Source organism: Lampris incognitus, chromosome 4 (genome assembly GCF_029633865.1).
Source record: "Lampris incognitus isolate fLamInc1 chromosome 4, fLamInc1.hap2, whole genome shotgun sequence".
NCBI lineage: Eukaryota > Metazoa > Chordata > Actinopteri > Lampriformes > Lampridae > Lampris > Lampris incognitus.
Window position 1 is genome coordinate 37,631,622 of NC_079214.1, and position 22,307 is coordinate 37,653,928.

Genomic DNA, 22,307 nt, shown 5'->3' on the forward strand with positions numbered 1-22,307 from the left:
ATTTCGACAGGTAATGGGCCAAAGTCATACTAATAAATACTCAGGACCCCGCTGATAGTACTACTACACATTTAATTGTAGAATAACCTTATAGCTACAGACGGCACCAAAAATACCTGTAATTTAACTTATTTTCTAAATTTTTCTTTGGCTGTTCCCCTTGTTCCTCCCCCCTCTTTCTGTTTGTGTTTCTTTGTCTCTGATCAAAATCTGCTCCCTCTGTTCCCCTTCACTGCTTCCTTTTCACATTATCCCCATACCCCAACCCCCCCCCCCACCCTCTACCTCCCCACTTCTTTCTGGCAGGTGTCCCCCTGGCCATATTATCCGTGTGAATGGGACCAGGAAATCCTGCGTATACACCCTCTGTGCCACCCGGCCGTGCCACAGGGGCACCTGCGTGGCCCAGTCGCCTTCCAAGTTCACCTGCCACTGCCCAGAGGGCTACAGGGGGCGCCACTGCGAGACCACACTGGCTATCTACAGGGAAGATGTGGGCCTTAGCTTCAGCTCACTCTTCGCCATCTGCATCTGCTTCATGGCTCTGCTAGGTAGCTACTGCAACTATAGCCTGCTGTACATGTGGGGAGATGATTGAGGAGGGTCAGTGTTGGAGATGTGTGTGTGTGTGTGTGTCTGGTTGGGCAGAGATAGCAAACTAGCCCGAGGCAAAAGAGGTTTTGCAACAAATAGTTAATCATTAATTAATCATTGATGTCAAGAGTGAGGTGAAGGTGATATGGTGGAGCATTCATAAATCTTTGCTACTGTGCCACCATGCTACTGATGGCACAGTGGCAAAGTGAGAGACCATAGAGATAACCATGCTATATTGTCTATAATGCTTCTGCTGTGGGATTTAAAGTAATAACTGTATATGAGAATATTCCACAATATCTTAATTCCTTATTTTTGTTTTCTTTTTTCCCTTATGTGTATTGTCAGACTTGTATTTGTTTACAGGCTATGGAGCAGGTACTGTTGTCCATTTTCTAATCCCGATTAGCCCAAAATAAAATGGACTTTCATAGTTTTCATCAATCTCCGCAGGATTTTCTCACATTTTTTTCGCCCCTCCCCAATTTATCACTATTTTAAAGCTTTTTTTATATCCTGTGTGAATTAATTAATTGTAAAGCGCTTTGAGTGGCTGTTGCAGCTAGAAAAGCGCTATAAAACATGCAACTTGATTGATTGATTGATTGATTGATTGATTGATTGATTGATTGATTGATTGATTGATTGATTGATTGATTGATTGATTGATTGAGCCTCAAAATGGAAAACAACCGTTCAGGAGATTGGCATGTTTGATTAACCAAAATACACAGCCTACTTGTGCGCGTTGTAAACAGTTTGCATTGATTCAGTGTTATGTAGAGCCCAAGATGCCCAAAGGCATCTAAAAGGCATAGTTCAAACAAATGATCGCAAAAATATCCTGTAAAACTTTCAAATAGGCCTATACATAAAATAATCTAGGCTATTATTTTCATGACCCAACTTGTTCCTTTCTATGAGACCAGTATCCATGTTTCGTATTTTCTTTGGGTGTCTGAAAATTGAGGTAAAAGCCTCCACTTTTACCTCCACTTTTGTGTAAAATGTGTGGATATTGCTTTGCTTGATCTTTAGTGCTTGTAAGATGGCAAAAGCGATGTATTTCTAATCATCATGGTCAGTTCAGCTCCAGGCTCTTGACAGCAGGTGTCAGCAAGCAGTGAGGTTCACACATCACACAGCAGCCAAGGTAATGAATATGTAAAGTGCATGTGAGCTTTGCAATTTTAGAGAATGTTTAAGATGGCAAATTACAGAGCACTGTGAAAATGTTGGCACTAAATTCAGATCATGGAATTGCGTAAGTTTGAGGGACTGTTTGACACTTTGAAATTTATGTGGGCAATGACTGTAAGCCCATTTTATGTAAGCATATTCTTTGTGAATGTGTAGTTGAACAGCAACGTTAATGTCTACACAGGATGGCTTTAATGATGCTGTGTAGGAAAGGACATCCAGTTTCCCCAAGACACGCCAGAAGTTACTTCCCTGTTTTCCTTGCAACTTTTCCTTGATCTGTGTGACGTTATCAAGTGAGGTCAAGGAAAGATTGAATTTTTTTATGAATTGCAATTTTTCTCATTCACTTCGATGCATTTCCCAAAACATTGACCTCGTTCTCAGAACAGAGCCTTAAAATCCCACTGCAATGACACAATTGGCCACAGCACTATTTCAATTTGCATTGTGTTCACACAAAATGCAAATGCTAAAACACATTTTGTGGAAACACTAAATGCTATTATTGCCTAGACAATTGTCATTGGATCATGACATGCTATTCAAAACAGATTGTACTTTTGTCAGTCAGCTATATACATGTCCCCCTCTTAAATCGTTGAATTACAAAATATAATGTACAATGATCATTGTGTGATTTCAGTGAGTCACTTCCCCAGTAAGTTTCTAATGATTGAAATGTAAAAGAGCACACATGCTGTCATTCCCATCCCACAGGTGCAACCTGTTACATGTGACACTCCAAGCACATATAATCATGAGCGTTCTAATGCACAGTGTTGGTGAGAATGAAGCACCAGGCAGGTGTCAGAACCTATCTTTGCAAGAGGAAGAGGTGTCCATGCTTGTTGGTGTGGCAAGGGGGAGAGGGGCACACAGAGGACGGGGAAGAGGGATGGGAGGGCCAAGATGTTGTCAGGTAATCTCAAATGAAATCCTTGCGAAGCAGGTCAAAGGGTGCAGCCTCATCTGAGCCAGTCCTCTGTGGCTTCGATTATACGTTTGACCACAACACCATACAACACATCGCATGCACAGTACTGCACATGACTGCATCCCTGTAAACTTGGTCAGACCAAACTGTAAAATTTCAAACCGCACTGAAGAATCCATCGACTTTATCGATGAATTCATCCAGTATGTTTTAGACTTTTACTGCAGAATACTACTTCTACATCACTGGTGACAGAGGCACAGTATTCACACCTGATAAGGAGATGGTAATTGCGATTGTGTTTTGCTTTCACATTTCTGTGTGGAACAGTTGTTTGTACTGTCAGCCACACTATATGCAGTCTCTCTGGTTTTGATGCAAATACTTGGCATTTTGTGTGTCCGTTTTTATCCAATGATCAAAGGGTGCTATGCCTTTGATGACAGCACTGTAGTGATTGACTGACTTTATGTCATTTTGATGTATATGGTCTTGAGTGTTTTAGGTTCTACTAGTGGTTTAGGGTTATGAGAAATGCTTTTACTGTTTTGGGAATTGCTCTTTGACTTTTTAGAATGAGGTTACTAGTTTGGGAATAGCAATTGAGAAAAACTGTAAAATTCACCTAAAGACTTCTTTTTTTTATTTCATAATCTTATAACCCTTGAATCCAAAGAACACCTTGTTAGCTGGTAATTTTTCTTTACTTTTTTACCTGCTTTGTTTCAAGTGTTTTCCTTAAGTGTTTGCAAAGCAAGGATTGGATTGGATTTATTTGAAAGTTAAATAATACATGTACATTTTCCTTCAGATGAAGCCCCGCACATACATTTAAATAACAGTCGATGAAAACACAGTAAAGTCAACAACTTATTCCACTGTGGTCCTCTTGAGAGCAAAACAATACATAAACAATCCATACATTAAATAACAATGCATATATTGGGGGGAAAAACACTCATGTACAAATGCAGATTATCTCACCAGTTTTTTAAAAAATTATATTTTTTTAATGACGATTTGAACTGTTTTGATACTGTGGTTTCTATTGATGCTGGTAGATCATTCCAAGTAACAGCTGCGGAGTAAGCAAAAGTGTTTTTTTTTTTCCTATCAATGTCTTCAAACTATGGGTTATCACATCGGTGTCACTAGCTCTGGTCCTATAATTATCGGAGTCACTGACAAATGTGGAGTAATGTCTAAAATAATTGGGTGCAGGAACTAGCCTCAACTTAAACATGGCCACTCTACCCTCTACAGTGAGCCATCCAAGCTCTTTAAAATGTTGGGCTATCAGGTAGGTCCGTAAGGGCAGTTTCGTTATCTCACTGATAAACTTGTTCTGCACTGTTTCTAATCTATTGCATAGATTTTTAGAGATCCTACTGTACCAACAAAATCAAAGTTGCGTTGGACCAGAACATTTCCCAGTATGTTCATGGTTAATACATCTAAAAGTATTTATTTCTGGGATAAAACCTTTATTTTATTGTGAACTGTTTCTCAAATGTGTAGTGCCATATTTTCACTAGACATTACACTGTCCAGCTTATAGCCTAGATAATTCACATACTCTTACAGTTATTTCAGTCCCTTGAGCTGAGATGCTAAGAACCGGAGAATTATGGATTCTGTGTCTTGAGCCAAATAAAATTGCTTTAGTTTTGCCCAGATATAAAGACAATTTGTTGTCTGCCAACTAACAACTGATGCTTTCCAGCTCCAAGCGGAGCATGTTTTCAACAACAGTTTTGTCTTTATGTGAGACCACTAATGCTGAGTCATTGGCATTTAAGAAAAGCTGACAGGCGCATGCTAAGCTCATGTCATTGATGTAAAGGAGGAACAGAGGTGGACCCAGCACACTCCCCTGTGGTACTCCACAGCGGACCTCCCTTGCCCCAGATAGATTCCCGTTCACATCAACAAACTGTATTTTATCTGAGAGATATGACTTTATCCAGTCAAGATACTTCTCAGAGAATCCGATGGACCTCAACTTATATTATAAGATATTATATTTCACTGTATCAAAAGCCTTTTGAAGGTATAGTAATATCATACGGCGAATCTGCCCTGATCAGTTTCTTTTTTCAATAAAATCTGTAGAGTAGACGTGTCTGTTGAATATGATTTTCTAAATCCTGACATAGTCAAAAAGAAGATTTTGTTTATAGATGTAATCCTTAATTTGCTCATGAAAATGTTTTTCTAGTACCTTAGAAAACATACTTAAGATGGAGACTGGTCCGTAGTTCCCTGGCTCTACCTTACTGCCCCTCTTAAACAGTGGCACTGCTCTAGCATGTTTCATCTCTTGTGGCACCTTGCCCAACTCAATAGACAGATTTATGATATGTGTTACATATGGACAAATCCAATCTGCCACATCCTTGAAAAATCTTGCTGGAATGCTGTCTAAGCCGTTGGCTTTAGATGGTTATAGATTCAATAATATTTTTAAGACCGTTGTTTGTGGAACTCAAATTAAAGGAATCTGCCTGTATATGTAAAAGGTATGCACTAGTTTCTGGTCAAATCTACCTGAGTTAGCAAGTAATTTCTCATCTAGTCTTGTAGCAATGGAAGTAAAAAAGAATGAACTCCAGTCTTGTTTTTTTTTCCAGTACCAAGCTGAAGTGGTTAAGTGAGAGTTTATTTATTTATTTGTCTATTCTTCTTACTTGAAAATGCCGGGAGACATTATATACAGGATAAAGGATCTTTGCGATCTCTCTGAAGTTGCTGCCCAGACCCTAAGACATCGTTTCCAATCAGGTCTGCTTATATGTAAGAGCTTCTCAAATGATCTCCCTGCCACCATGTGTAACACATTATTGCGTTACTGATTTGGCACTTAAACCTGGGTTGCCCCTGTCAGGTTTGCTACGAATTTACAAGAGGTAATTTGTGCTTGATCTATTTATTTATTCAAATGCATTGACTTGTAAGAATGAGGGGAAACAACAAATTCATTAAGGATAAACATCCTGGATGCTGCTGGTTAATGTCATTATTACAGGACCTCCATTGGTATCATCGGTATGTCCATTACAGTGGGCTTAAAATCCATACACAGAGGGGAAAGAAAAAAAAGCACTTTAGGTATGAATCCAAAAATAAGCACTAAGTATAAAAACATATTAGGAATAAATTCATGGTATTGCATATATCATTTTGTGCAAGCTGTGCCTTTTGAGTCTTAAAAATCTCTAATGAAGTAGTCTATTCCTCTCTATTCTCTATGTAATAATCAAAACTGGATTTTAATCGATTAAATCAATACTATAGTTCACATTCACGGTCATAGTTTACAGTTTGTACATGGTTTGTCATTTTTCTTAAGAGAGTTGGTGGCCCTAATGTTTTGTAGTGAGTCCAGTGGTGTTCAATACTTTTTTTTTAACTTTCTACAAAAAATATCACACATTTGCTGTACATCCAGAATACCCTAGTAAGGAATCTGTATTTGCATTACATAAGCACTGAATCTGGCTGGTGGCTAGATGGATTTTTCATTGACTGCCAGCCCACTTTGTTGTTGGCATTCATCTGTCTCTCTGTGTCTTCTGTCTTGAATATTCACCCGCCTTGTACTTCTTAGGTCTGCATTTATATTCCTATAAGATCTACTGCTAAGAAACTGCCTCAGGCACACTCATACCTGTACAAGGAGTTGTCAGTTCAATGACATGTTCCTCTAGTTTTAATTGAAGGAAATCAGGGATAGCAGTATGAAAAAGAGTGTGGTACAACAGAGGAAAACAGATGAGAGGAATAGAATAAACAGAATAAAACAAGATGCAGAGGAAAAACAAGATGGAGCAGAAAGGGATTACAAAAGCAAATGCTGCAACACAACACAAGCAAGCGAAAGAACAGAACTAGAAAACAGGTAAGAAAGAGGAGAGAATGTCACAGTGTCAATGTCACGGTGCTGTTGGTGTTTGGCTGTCTCCACCTTCATCCTCATTGGTGATTCAGGGAGCACTTTCCCATACACCAGACGGATACAGTTCAAATGATAATTTCTCTTCCTCCTCCTTCCTTTCCTCTCATCACTATTCCATCTCTCCCCTTCATCCATGTTTCTGGGCCTCTATAAAAAGCAGCATCCGACCTTGATCCTACCAAGGCGTAGCTGTGTTTTAAGTGTTAATTACTTGATTTGTAGGTGCGCAAGATGCTGTTTACTCAAACCTGTTGAAATTGAGATCAATGCTACTGAGGCTTTGGTAGTAATTTTCAGCCGGTGAAGCATTCCCTGCTCAATCAATCGAGCGTTTCCCATTATCAAACTTAAATAGTGGCAAAAAGAGGGGCTACCCCCCCCCGGGGCTTCATTTTGTTTGTGCTGAATCCAAATGCTTTAATAGCAAGAACAAAAAGAGTTGCAGCTCTCATGATACACTGCTTGTGAGAGACTATGTACTATGTAAGACTATGTACTTTTAGAGGATTATTATCCACACTATATCACAAATCCACTCAATGTGACATTATTGGTCATTTTATGTCTCTTAAATCCTGGACAATAGGTGAACTTGGCCAAGCCTCACACATAGCTAGAAACATGAGAGTCCTAATGATGTCATGTAAATATGGATGTTGGAGCTGCTGCATTGTTAATGAATGGGAGACAGGTCAGACGAAGTGGTGATCTTCTTGTCAATATAAAATAAAAAACACTGGAGTAGCCATATTAGCAATCAATGAGTTAATCAAACTTTGTTCATATACAATAGTAAATTTTACACAAAAATCAATAAAATTTATATGAAAATGGAAAAACAGAAATATTCTGAGAAAAATACATACAGTAAACGAAAATTGTAGAAAAAAATCTAGGACAAAGCACCGGTGTATGTAGAGTTGCTGTGTATAAGCCCACAAAAAGTCAGTTTCCAATCATCTGTCTCTGGCCAAAATCAACATATTAGTAGCTCTATATACTATATATACTATATATACCAAGTCCAGTTGCACTCGATTCAATGCCTTTGGATAACCATGACCTGGATGAATGAGAACATTCACAGACATTAGTAGCTCTATTCCCCAGTTTTTAGCCCCCCTGGCTTTAATGTTGATTCAGTTTTCCACTATGTGAAGTGAGTCATAATTTGTATTCTGTTAATTTGCTTGGTTGAGCATGTTTACAGCTATGTTACTATTGCCCTGCTCTTTCTCTGCCTCTCCATATCCCTCTCTTCCTCATTTTCATCTCTCTCTCTCTTTGTCACTGCTTATCATTTCCTTCCTCAAACTCTGTTCTGAATGTTCAGATCGACCTGCAACTGTTAATTCAACGTTCTCGCCTTTTCTTTGTCAGTCAAAATATACACACCCCTCCCCCTCCAACACCCCTTTGTCTGTCTGTCTGTCTTTCTCTGGCTCTCTTTATATATATAAACAGACTTACAGTTATGGCACGGTGGCACAGTTTTTTTTTGGGGGGGGGGGTTGTGCTGCAGTGGTTAGCGCGGTCACCTCACACCAAGAAGGTCCTGGGTTCGGGCTCTGAGGTAGTCCAACTTTGAGGGTCGTCCTCTGTGTGGAGTTTGCTTGTTCTCCCTGTGTCTGCATGGGTTTCCTCCGGGGTGCTCCAATGTCCTCCCACAGTTCAAAGACATGTAGGTCAGGTGAATCGGCCATACTAAATTGTCCCTAGGTGTGTGTGTGTGGGGGGGGGCTGTGATGGTCTGGCGGCCTGTCCAGGGTATCTCCCCGCCTGCCGCTCAATAACTGCTGGGATAGGGTCCTGCATCCCCACGACCCTAGTAAGGATAAGCGGTTTGGATAATGGATGGATGGATGGATGGACTTACAGTTTTAATTTCGGTCAGTGAAAAGGACTTGCACACGAATCTGCTGGCTGGTATTCTGTGTTTGTGTCCCATTCTGTAATGAGTGCAAAGTGAATTCATCAAGTGATGAATCATTCATTTTAATTGATAAGTTGGCCGACCCTTTTTATGCAGTGGAACGTGAGGCTGTTTCTTGAAATGGCACAGAAACGATAACTTTGTGTAACTGATTTTGAGTGTTTTGGGGTTTTTTAAGACTTGTAGCATCAGCACATGAGCCCATCAGCACTTATATCATTACCTAATTGCCGCCCACAAAAAATGTGTGCGTGTGTGTGTGTGTGTGTGTGTGTGTGTGTGTGTGTGTGTGAACTTTTCTGTTGAACATGTTCTTCAGAAATGCCACAGGGTCAGACGGTGTGGACATTGGAATGCTTTTAGATTAGGTCATTTTGGCCCTATCCAGGCTACCAAACAGATGAGATTAGATTTAGAGAACAGGAATATGCTTTAAGATAAATAGTAATATTAGGCATATATTTTACAAGGGAGACCTGACCAAGAAATCAACATAAAGACAAACATCAAAGCTGTGGTCAATCTTGATTTTTATTTATTTGGCCGTTAAGGAACAAATCTTATTTATAATGCCACACTGCAAGGATGATAGAGGCCACCTGAAAGTGAGAAAGGACGGTGAGGAAATCAGTGAAAATAAATTAAGAAAATTTATAGATAACTAAGAGACAGGACCAGGGGAAGGGGCAAGTACAACAATTGACAAAATCAGTGTATAATCAAAATAACATAAAACATGAGGTCATATTCAAACTCTTTTTTTTTATCATTGCAAAATGATTGAATAAATACATTGTAGTAAACCAGCAGGTGCAGTGGCCAATCAGATATAGATGTTCATTGATCAAGCATAACTAAGGCTTCTATAGAAGCTCATTCTCTCAAAATCCATCCATCTGAAAAGAAAGGGAAAACTTTCTCAAACTTACTTGAACTGAAACTCAAGGTGCTGCCAAGGAAATCAGTGCAAATTGCTGTGAAGTTACACATTAACCCTTAGACACATACTTGCTCACACACACGCGTAGAATATGTGTGAGTGATTTTCACAAGAGTTTTAGTTTGCTGGAGGTTCAATCAGCTAAAAACAGAAATAGATGAGACCTTATTTTCAAATCACTCATGTAAGAAAAGATAACAATATGACTACTGTACCCAAGTAGAGTATGTCTTTACTGTACCTGAGTAGAGTATGTCTGAATTAATCTTTTTTTTTATTATTAAGGGGCAAATAATGCAAATTTCCATCTTCTTCTTCCATAAGTCATTCTTACGCTGTATGACAGTTAGGGATGGGTATCGTTAGGATTTTATCGATACTACTACTCTTATCGGTACTGCTTATCGGTTCGGTACTTTATCGGTACTCTTATCGGTTCTTTTTGATTATTATGCAAGAAAAAAAAGACACTTAATTAAGAACAGAATCGACATTGCTTTATTATTCTATTATATAACTTTATATAAATATAAACAAATATTATTTATTCAGCAGCAACAGCAGCAGCAATGTTTTAAATGCGTCTGAATTATAGACTTTATAATCAACATTCAACAACAACAACAAATAAGATAAGAAACTAAAGTAGATAAAGATAAAGAAAAAAATATATATATTAAAAATACATTTTTACAGCAAAAGGCTAATGGAAGTTCAAACAAACAAGAACCTAGAACATTATCCTAACAGTTCTTCTGCAGAAAAATCAACATATCTGCCTTCTCCGGCAGGAGTCGTGATCTCTCCTGACTTATAGTGTCCCCGGCTATTAGCCTAGCTAACTCCGTATCTATGGCTTATATATTTGTAGCTAAACAATTAGCTAAGCAATTATATTTTATTTATTGGCCTATTCGTAATAATTCGTTATTAGCCTAGCTAACTCCGTATCTATGGCTCATACGGCTTACCTGCAGTGGACGTGGATGGAACACTATGAGCAAAGCAGTGGAAAACTCCGCATTTCTGCAGATTAATACCATGTTTCGACATAAGATGTTTCGACAGATTGCTTGTATTGCCACCCTTACTGGCAAATGATTTGTTGCACTTGTGGCAACGAGCGTTGTTGTCATCGACTTTTGAAAAATATACCCAAACTTTTGAACGTTTAGTTCTCTCCGCCATGATGAGCCCTTGAGCAGAGCTGTCTGTGCGTGTGTGAGCGAGTGTGTGGAGCACAGCACAGCCCCGCCCCTCGTGCAGTAAGAGAGAGAGACAGAGAGATGGAGAAAACGGCAAACAAGATTATGTTCGCGACGTTTAAATTCCTCGAAAAACACAATTGCCACAATATAAATCTCACTCCATGATTTCTCGAGTACCTACCGACTACCGATAGCAGAGCCGAACACGTCGGATCTTAAACATGCTCCGGTTTTTACTAATTTAGAACCGGTTCCCATTTAGAACCGGGTTTCGGGGGGCATCCCTAATGACAGTTGAGTCTGCTAGTGAATATGCCCTACCATCTTTCATAACCAGAAGAAAAAGAAGACTCGAGGTCCTGTTTTCGTGTGGGCGCCGGTGAGGTGGTATTTTCCTGAGGTACAATCATGTTTTCTCTGCATGCTGCGCTGGTTGGTATTTTGGTAACTCAACGCATGCTGAAGTTGGCGGAGAGGCGCTGTAAGCGGTGTGTCATTAACAATCGGGTGGTGCGCTGCAATTTTGGCATCATGAATTACCTCAATTCATTCTATCCACCACACCTACTTGGACCAGGTTAACAGCACACTAGGGTGCGCTCGCTTTTTGTGCAACTTTCTATACTTCAACTAGCAACGGCATACTTCAATAAATCTGCATATTTCCATATAGGCACCGTTTACTACCCCCTGAAAGGCAATGAATGGTTAACTATGACTCACGACTAACGACTCATCTGTTAAATGGAAGAAGGCGAAAGACAGGTCTATTTATTCTTGGGTGTTCAATGCTCACCAGAGATTAGACACAATATCCCAAAGTCATTTGGGCCTTAGCCCACTCCTCTTGTGTGTGTGTGTGTGTGTGTGTGTGTGTGTGTGTGTGTGTGTGTGTGTGTGTGTGTGTGTGTGTGTGTGTGTGTGTGTGTATCCTGTTGTTTCTGACTGATAATGTACCTGGTTCAAATCTTCTAGGTGATTCTGCACTTCCTGCACATAGACATCAGTTTCTCCAGGCTGCGCTTTCTTGCTTCCAACACCAAATTGACAGAGCACTCATAGCACAGTGCACACACTTATTTTAAAGTGAAAGAAAAGAGATTTAATTGGTTCATTCAACACCAGCCCCGGCCACACCTGCAGATAACAAAGTCCTCCCCGTTCTCAAATCTGACACATAAGCGTACTGCACACTATGATGTTGACTGCGTTTTGCATCGCACATTTTGTTTGATGAAAGTAGGGCTCTTGCTTTCATCCTCCATCTGTGATCTCACATCAGTCTAACTCCCCATAGAGGATAAAATCAGGATGTCCAGGTAGCATGGTGGCCTATTCCATTGCCTGCCAACATGGGGATCGCCGATTCAAATCCCCGTGTTACCTACAGCTTGGTCAGCCGTCCCTACAGACACAATTGGCCATGTCTGCGGGTAGGAAGCCGGATGTGGGTATGTGTCCTGGTCACTGCATTAGCACCTCCTCTGGTCAGTCGGGGTGCCTGTTTGGTGGGGAGGGGGAACTGGGGGGAATAATGTGATCCTCCCACATGCTGTCCCCCTGGTGAAACTCCTCACTATCGGGTGAAAAGAAGCGACTGGGAACTCCACATGAATCGGAGGAGGCATGTGGTGGCGTGGAGCAGTGACCGGGACAGCTCAGAAGAGTGGAGTAATTGGCTGGATACAATTGGGGAGAAAAAGGGAGAACCCCCCCCCCCAAAAAAAACAGAGGATAAAATAAAAAAGGTTAATTTACCCAGGTTGTTTTTTGGAGGAATCTGGCTGTATTTTATTGTATCAGATTGATTGTCCTGTTATGAGATCAGTTTTATCTGGATGTAGATATTCAGTAAAAGCGGGTCGAACCCGATGGTTCTCTTATTTATTCACCCTATAGCATTGCTATAGGGTTTTTGAAAATAAGAATAATACATTTTATTTGTGGGTGCCTTTCAGAGCACTCAAGGACACCTTACAGACACAGTTAAAAAAAAAAACAACAAGCAGCACTGTATCAGAATAAAATCAAATCAAAGCAGGGTAGACAATAAAAAGGTATACCATACAGCAGATCAGTATAATCTGGACAAGACAGAGCTGGTGTTCCTCCTGGGGAAAGGTTGCCCGCACCGAGACCTGGCCATCACCATTGACAACACCGTGGTGACGCCAACTTGGACTGCGAGGAATCTGGGTGTGATCCTGGAGGACCAGTTGCCATTTGCTGCAAACGTTGCATCGGTTGCTTGCTCCTGCAGATTTCTCCTCTATAACATCAGGAGGATTCACCCATTCCTCACCGACGAGACAGCACAGGTGCTCATCCAGGCTCTGGTCCTCTCCTGGCTGGACTACGGCAACTCTCTCCTTGCTGGCGCCCCGGCATCAGCCATCAGACCCCTGGAGCTTGTTCAGAAAGCTGCAGCTCGTCTGGTGTTCAACTGTCCTAAGTTCTCCCACACAACTCCCCTTCTCATGTCCCTACACTGGCTGCCAGTAGCTGCTCGCATCCAGTTTAAGACTCTGGTGCTAGCCTACAGGACAGTGAAAGGAACAGCTCCTTCCTATCTCCAGGCCATGGTCAAGCCCTACACCCCCGCCTGGCCACTTCACTCTGCTGCCTCGGGATGCCTGGTTGCCCCGTCGCTCAGAGGCCCCTGCTGCCGATCAACCCGGTCACAGCTCTTTTCTGTCTTGGCCCCACAGTGGTAGAATGAACTCCCCGCTGAGGTCAGGACAGCGGAGTCACTGCCCATCTTTCGGCGCAGGTTGAAAACTCACCTCTTCAAGAACTACTACCCTGTTTCTTGCTCTTAGCACTTATTGTATTCACTCATTTAAAAAAAAATCTCTTTCTTGCGCTTATACTTTAACACTGGTTTTGCTCTTAGAAGCTTGTTTAGAGAGAAGATGCACTTATGACCTCTGATGACTAGTAGTTCTCCTGATTTCCTACATTAAATGCACTTGTTGTAAGTCGCTTTGGATAAAAGTGTCGGCTAAACGATTGTAATGTAATGTAATATCATGTCATGTCATCATCTGCGCAAAACTCAATGAAGCATGGATCAGACTGAATATGCCAGTTTGAAAAGGTACGTTTTGAGATGGGATGTGAAGGTTAAAAGAGAGTCAATGTTGTGAATGTCTTGCGGGAGAGAGTTCCATAGGCGAGGGGCAGAATGACTGAAGGCTCTAGCCTAGACCCCATGGTTTTTGCTGGTTTTAAAAACCTATCCGGGCTGTTCTAGACAATGACCACATGTGAAATCTTTAATGGATTGCCCCCCCCCCCAGTGGGGTTGATTATTAACCCAACTCCATTACTAACCCAACTCCATTACACAGTGCTCCTTCTCTGTTGTCTTTACCCTCCACCCATTTATTTCAGTTTACCATAAGATCACAAGTGCTGGAGTAAATGCAAATGCAAACCTCCATCTGTCTCATTCATTCATGTGTTCCCATGTTCATATATTTCTTTCATTAAAATGCCTTTTTTTTCTCCTCATCTTTTTCTGCCTAAAACCACATGCTTACATGCTTATCCTTATTATTTTGTTAGACACCAGCTGACCCTGTGAGAAGTGAGCTTCGCTTGGCGAATTGGACTGTGTGATTAACATTAATAGAGTGGTGCTGAGTTGCTGAGCTCAGGTTAATTGGCATCAGCTTCCATTCTTCAGAAGTCATCCCAATTAATGAAGAGGCTATGATGAGGTGCTGATAGCCTGGTGTCGTTAGTTGGAAGTAGTATGTGCTATGGTAATTAATAGATAGATGGACAATTATGCATATGTACACACACACACACACACACACACAACACACTTCAGATTATACAGACCAAGCTCGTTGAAGACCTTGTCCAGCATTACACCAATTTCTAAAACTTTCTGAAAGATTTCTAAAGGTTTAACTATGACTTTTTGGGCAGCAGTGGGGAAGGTGCTGACACCTCATCACTGGCAACGTGATTTGAATTTGAGTTGATTTCATGCATTTAGAGGGGACAAACACCTATGCAGTAACCAGTGTCAAGATAGGTGTCAGTAAGGTTAATGATCTTCGTGGTTGCAGATTTTTGGACAGATGCACACAAAACAACTTTTCTGCAATTAATAAAGGCAGTAGTGGGCAACAAAAAAAGGGAAAGCTCAAAAATAGATAAATGTGTTACAGAACATTGAATTGACTCTGTATCACCATGGCAGTAATAATAAGGTTAAATGTATGCGCTCTGTGCCACATCAGAGCTGTCCTGGAAAGTCTTGTTATGCATGAGTACCTCCACTCCAAAACATGTACTAGAACATAACTTCTCTCATTCGCAGAACCTTGCAGTGTCAACTGCTGCTATCTTTCATGATCTTTGAGCTAACTGTTTTAATATCAGTTTAAATGCTGAACAGGCTGCATGGCCTTGAATTCTTAGAACCATTTGAAAACATTCTGAAGGTGTAAAAAATGTAGATGGACCACATTTAGGAATGATATATTGTTTCCCAAGGTTTACTACATTTCTAGTCACTAATGAGTAGCTCACATGTTTTATCTGATAGTATAGTGATCCACAGACAAAAATTTAATCCCTGCATGACAAAGGAAGACACAGAGGGATAAAGAAATGATGAAATAATGAAAATCGGCACAGTAGGGAAAAAAGCCATGCCTTTCATAACTCCAGAAATATCACACAAATGACCAATTAGCTGCCCTGTCTGTCTGTTTTTCTAGGTGACAATTATTCCAAATTGCTATTTCCTCATGTAACCTCACTGGCCTGTAAAAAATGTCTGTGTGAGGCTCAACAAACTGTGAAGTAGAGTTGAAATACCATAAAATGGATAAGGGGAGGTGCTAGAGAGAGGTAGTGAGCAGAGAAGAGTGATAAGAGACAGATGTATGTGGCCAGCAAAAGTAAGAACAATCATAGTTTGATGAGACTAATATCTATGGCGTTTTTATTGGCATCTGTTGACATACTTATAGATATTGATCCTATTTCTGCAAGGCAGCCTGGATATTGATTGGCTGGCTGGAAACTCCATTACACACACTTGCACACATAACGCTGTGGTGCTGCCCAATTTGTGATTTTACTCCTGCTTTCTGGCACCTGAATTTGCTTGTTAATTGACTGTTACATTGAGATTTTTCATTTATGGTAGATTTCTTTTTTGCCCCCATCTTAGATATGTTGGCCCTCAGTATAGTTTAGTCACTTGATATTGTTAGAAGGCGTGCCCCCCCCTTTTTTTTTTTGTTCTAGGACTGATTTATAAATTAAACACGGCCTGTGCCTCAGAGAGCTGCAAGCAAAGTGATTCTACATCCGGCCTAAAGGGCAGGTACCATGAATTTAAAATCCAGTGCTATTTAGTGCTAAGTCGGTAATCCTTTTAGGACATTGAAAAAATATTTACTAGAGTTTATTTTTTTTAAGCAGTTTTTAAGTTAAATCCATCTGTAACTGTATCCTAAACTAATTCGTGTTAGTGAGAATTGAAAAAGCTTCTCTCAAAAATAATGTAAATTCAAATACATTTATATAGCATTAAATTCCAAATACGACTTAACCCACAATAATAATTGAATGCAAGCTTTTGTGGAAGGGATATAGAAAATGGGTGTTGCCTTGTGAGTGTGTGTGTGTGTGTGTGTGTGTGTGTGTGTGTGTGCGTGACAGAGAGAGAGAGAGAAAAAGGGGGAAGTGATTGGAGGTGAGAGAGTGAGTGCATGAATTGGAAAAAGCACAAATAAACAGAGTAATGGTCAAGGAGACCTTGGCCTTGGAAGGGTGTAAACAAATAAACACATAATCGTTCTCCCTCTCTCTGGCACACACACTGTCAGAGAAACACCGATCAAATTCTCTCAGTTTCTCTCTCTAAACCCCCTGGAGAGGCTCTTTGAACAGTGCAGATTCAAACTTGAACATTCTGAGCTCCATCATCCATGCTCACCCCTCCATGGAACCTCCACCAGCCTTCTGTTTCTAATAAACAAACACTCACTCCCGCGGTCTCTCTTTCTCACTCACTCACCCACGTTTCTCAGTAGCTTGGAGATCCAAACGGAGTGTCAACATACTAAGATGGAAACTTCCCCATACACGTGCCACTGAGACACCCATCATATTTGCAATCTCTGTTTAAAGTCTATTGTCATAAGTTGGAGGGGGGGTTTTTTGGGTTTTTTTTTTTGTTTTTTTGTTTTTGCCCTCCAAATATAGTGTATAGAGGTATTGATCCAAGCAGTAAACCCAATCCTCACTGCCCCATCCTCATAAACAATGCTGTGCATGCTTCCATCTCCATTCTGGCACTTTATTCCTCTGTAAAATTTCTCTCCAAACCAAGTAAATGAGCACTCATGGAGCCTGACCTGGAGTCTGTATTCTGTAGCTATAGCAGAGGCCCACTTCATAAATAAGTGATTCCAACCTCATAGTACTAACCCAGATCACTCTCTGATGCTGAGTTTAAGGCAAACAGGGACTGCTTTTTTTTTCTTTTTTTTTTGAAGTCTCTGATATCACTCAATCAGAAAGCCCTGAGCCCCCCATTGTCAAGGTGCACCCTGGGAACAAACACAGCTGCCAAGCTAGCTTGTTAGAGCAGAGAGCTGAGAGGTGGCTATGGGAGTCACGATTAAGTGCCTCTCCAACACCAAGTGTATTATCTGTAATGGATTAATAACCAAATTAACCAGGACTGACTCCTTTGTAAGATGGACCTGTTCGACTGCTGGAACAAAGTGAAATGTTGTGATTCAGACAGTGATCTAATTGTAGCTGAAATGTATGCCAGCCTTTATATCAAAAATAAAAAAATAAAAGATTATAATTGAAACAGTATAGATACAATAGTAACAATTACCTGTTAGCATCAGTAATGATTGCTCAAATTACATTTATCATACAACTTAGAAATGTTTCTTGCATACAGCCTTTTAAACCAGTTTCCACTCAATTTCAAATTCTTAAATGTCTTTGATACTTTTACAGTTTAAATAAAAAGGAACATACTATATGCAAGGGGGATTAGATAATTATGAAAAGGACAGATTGGAAAAAGCATGGCCGGAGTGCTATAGGCTGAATGTAAAAATGTTGTTTGTAATGTTTGGGCCTACCACACCAAAAAGTGTAGCAGGACCTGGCTGGTTATCATAGGGGTCTTCGGAGTATTTCAGGATAATGTCCCTCTCCAACTCCAGGTGGGAAGACTTGCCAGCTAATTCAAAGGTTAATTGGGTATTCATATTTACAGAAAGCATGTAATGATTCACTTCACCTTCTGTTCATTACCACACCAAGGATGAAGAAATAGTCATTTCCACTTGTGAAGCAATTTCACCCCTTCGCCTTCACATAACGTTCAACCATGGTGAACTAAGACCCGCAAATTCAGTCAGTAGATAGAAATCATAGAAATCACTTTTGATAACCTAGACAAAATCAAAAATGGAGAAGTCTGTCATCAGCTGCGTACACTTGGTGAACAGCTCTCACTAGAATGAATGGGCTGCCATTTCTGGGGTTTTACATATCCATCTGTCCCATCCAGAGCTCTACAAAATGTTTTGCTGGATTATAGAACCAAAATTTAAAAAAAATAAAAAATAAAAGAGGTCAGCCACAAGACAGGGCTTGATGGTAACATTACTGTGACTTAATAAGAGGTTTTAATATTTCATGATGACAATAGCTAACTAGCATGGTAGCACCCTGCCTTTAACAATATGACATCATATCCTTTATCACCGTGAAGTGATAACAAAGTGAATCTTCACATTTGCTGGGGATGTCACAGCTCCATAATTCTGCAAAAGAAGAGAATAAAATCTTACCTGCCAACATGGTTAGTGAGATATAAGTATCAAACTATCTATCTGAGCCATATGTGGTTAATATATATGTACATTTTCTGTGCAAAACACTTTTTTCTGTTTTTTGCAGTATGAGCTATTTGATAGTGCAAAAGATAAATGAACGACTAGCCATTCTAAACAAAAAGGCCATAATGCCTTTCATATTATATAATGCAAAAAGGATATGTATTCTCACTGATTCTTTGAAAGAAAATGGGCAAATATGCACAAAATGTAAACTCAGAATGACAAGTGAAAATCTGATGTCAGCCGGCAGCAATTTACCACAGCTTGTATAGAATCCCACTGATGGGGTGTCCAGGTGGCATGGCGGTCTATTCTGTTTCCTACCAACACAGGGATCGCCGGTGTGCATCCCCGTGTTATCTCCGGCTTGGTCGGGCATCCCTACAGTCACAATTTGCCGTGTCTGCGGGTGGGAAACCAGATGTGGGTTTGTGTTCTAGTCACTGCACTAGCGCCTCCTCTGGTCAGTCGGGGCATCTGTTCAGAGGGGAGGGGGAACTTGGAGGGGGGGCGGGGGTGGCATGATCCTCCCATGCACTACGTCCCTCTGGCAAAACTCACTGTCAGGTGAAAAGAAGCGGCTGGCGACTCCACATGTATCAGAGGTGGCATGTGGTCGTCTGCAGCCCTCCTCGGCTTGGCAGAGGGGTGGAGCGCAGCTGGGTAGGGCTCGGAAGAGTGGGGTAATTGGCCGGATACAATTGAGGAGGAAAAGGGGGAGGGGGGGCATCCAAAAAAAAATCCCACTGATGTCTTCATCATGATGTTTGTTACCATAACAACATATACCCGGGTTCTGCTGAATGACAAGCTAAGCAGGTGTGGGTTTTGCTTGTATTTGGATGGGAGACCTCTCAGGAAAACTTGAGTTGCTGCTGGAAGTGGTGTTGATGGGCCAATAGGGGGCAGTATTCGCTCTCTTCCTAATATACAAAAAAAAAATTTTTTTCAAAAAATCCCAGTGCAGTGACGGGGACACTTCGGGTGAGATGTTTAACTGAGGTTCTGACTCACTGTGGTCATTAAAGATCCCACGGCACGTACGGGGTCACCTGGTGTCGTGGCAAAATTCCCAACCTGGCTGTCTACCTGGCCACCTAATCATCCGATGCCCTGTGTAATTCACTCAATGATTCCTCCCTCTCCACCTCAAGCTGATGTGTGGTGAGCATTCTGTCACAAAATGGCCACTGTGCATCACCCAGGTGGGTGCTACACATTGGTGATGGTTGAGGTGAGTTTTCCCCCTTCACTGTGAAGCACTTTGGATGTTAAGATAAAGTGCTATATAAATGTAATCCATAATTATTATAAATTCATACTTGTACAAACAATTTGTCTAATGAACAATTCCAGTTAGCAGCATGTTAAAGCTACTGATGATGAACAGATCACAAAATGTCTTCTTTTGAGTGTGGCAGTGGGCCTAGGCTAGCTTGCTCCTGATTGGCCAAAACAGACATTGTTCTTTCTGTTCATTAATATTGATGTATTTCTGTATGTCTTTATGCATGCTCAATAACCCAGGTAAGAAAATCACAGAAAGTTGAATCAGTTCATCTGGACACAACGTTTACTACAGGAGTGGATAAGATTGCCCACCTCTGGTTTACTGAAAGAAACATTTCATCACTCATCTAAGTGACCTCTTCAGTCTCATGTTTCATCACTCATCTAATACCCCTTTCACACTGGCCAAGAAACCCGCTAACATCCGGCTTTGGTGGTCAATGTTACCTTGACCAAAGGCAGATGTTAACGGATTTTTTGGCCAGTGTGAAAAAGTTATGTGACCTGTTCAATCTCAGTTGAGACTGAAGAGGTCACTTAGATGAGTGATGAAACGTTTATGTCAGTAAACGTTGTGTCAAAATGAACTGATTCATCTTTCTGTGATGTATTTCTATACATTTCAACCTATGTATCCAGTACAGAATGCTCTGTCTAGCTTTTGTATTCATCATCCCTCATATGATCTGGGTTACACAAGGCCACCCCTTCAGTCAGCCATGTATAGTACCTTTCCTGCCAACACTCGATGTCTGTCCCTGTTTTTTTGTTCAACACCATTAAAACCCTTCAACCATCTTCAAACTTTTCCATCTCAAAGCTCTTTTAGACTTGAGAGTTCTAGAGGGAGAAGTTGACAGTAAATGAATATTGATTTTTCTTCTCATACTGTGCAGTTCGTCTCTGGCCAAATGAATCCATACTTACTGAGTCCTTAAGAGTAAGAGCTGTTTAATGGGGGGTTATCAACACACAAAGGCTTTCATAGCCATCGATGACGTGATGAATAAACTGCAAGATTTTACCTGTGCTGATGGAAAGAACAGGCTAAAATGTTGAGGAACAGCAGGGCAGGAAGTTGAAAATACAGCTTGCTGTCATGTTTATGTTGCTCCCCCAATACATGCTTGAAGGGGAGAAGGGGACATATCATATGTACATATATCTGTCTGATAGTTTATATTTTTAACCCTTGTTTGGATTTTTTTTAATATCTGTTTACCCTTGTTGGGATTTTTTTTTTTAATTTCTGGCCACCAGCATCAGAATACCTTGTAATCATCTGGATTATACACATTATCAGTTGGGGCTGGGACGGCAGTGCTGCCAGAGTGAAAATGTCAACCAAAGGAGGGCAGCACAAATATATTTTCAAGATTTGGGCAGTACGGTGGCACAGTGGTTAGCATCTCACAGCAAGAAGGTCCTGGGTTCGAGCCCCAGGGTAGTCCAGCCTTGGTGGGTCGTCCCGGGTCATCCTGTGTGTGGAGTTTGCATGTTCTCCCCGTGTCTGCATGGGTTTCCTTCGGGGGCTCTGGTTTCCTCCCACAGTCCAAAGACATGTACGTAAGTCAGGTGAAGTGGCCATACTAAATTGTCCGTAGGTTGTGTGTGTGTGTGTGTGTGTGTGTTGGCCTGTGATGGCCTGGCGGCCTGTCCGGGGTGTCTCCCCACCTGCTGCCCAATGACTGCTGGCTCCAGCATCCCCGTGACCCTGAGAGCAGGGTAAGCGGTTCAGATAATGGATGGATGGAAGATTCAAAATTCGTTATTTGTTACATCTCAATACACAAGTACAAGAGGGTAAAATTATTGTGTTTCAGCTCCTCATCACTGCAGCCACAATAGTAATAAAATAACAACAAAACAGGACAAAATAAAGCAGCAATAATAATAAATAGTGTGCGGTGTATGTTGAGTGCTGTGTGTGTGTAGGCCGAGCCTTAATAAATGTGCATATGTGTATGTAGTTGTTTGTATATTTGTGTGTTTGTGTATGCCAAGCTACGTCTGTGTTAGTGTGTTTGTGTGTTAACTGATGATCCCCTAATATTTATTTTCAATGAGAGCATTTTGGTGAAATTATATTGGCCGATGGTGAAATTATGTTCAGTATTGATGGGTTTCATCAGGTAACACACATGTATACAGCTAAAAAAAAAAAGTGACTTATAACCATCCAAAGGAGTTGAATCAAGTGCAACTGGACTTGGTATATATCCGTGAAGACGTTTCGCCTCTCATCCAAGAGGCTTCCTCAGTTCGTGCCTTTCTGACTAGACCAAGCTAGTCTGACTGGCTGGTGATGAGACTCAGTATCTATCCTCTTGGAGTCGTTGTCAG

At 40.9% G+C, this 22,307-nt stretch overlaps 1 protein-coding gene across 1 annotated transcript in view; it reads left to right on the forward strand.

The window, feature by feature from the left end:
- si:ch211-186j3.6 (neural-cadherin) overlaps nt 1–22,307 on the forward strand; it is a 666,499-nt gene that overhangs the window by 637,220 nt on the left and 6,972 nt on the right. The window contains 1 exon segment of the mRNA XM_056278708.1: nt 307–551. Coding sequence (XP_056134683.1) covers nt 307–551 — 245 coding nt within the window.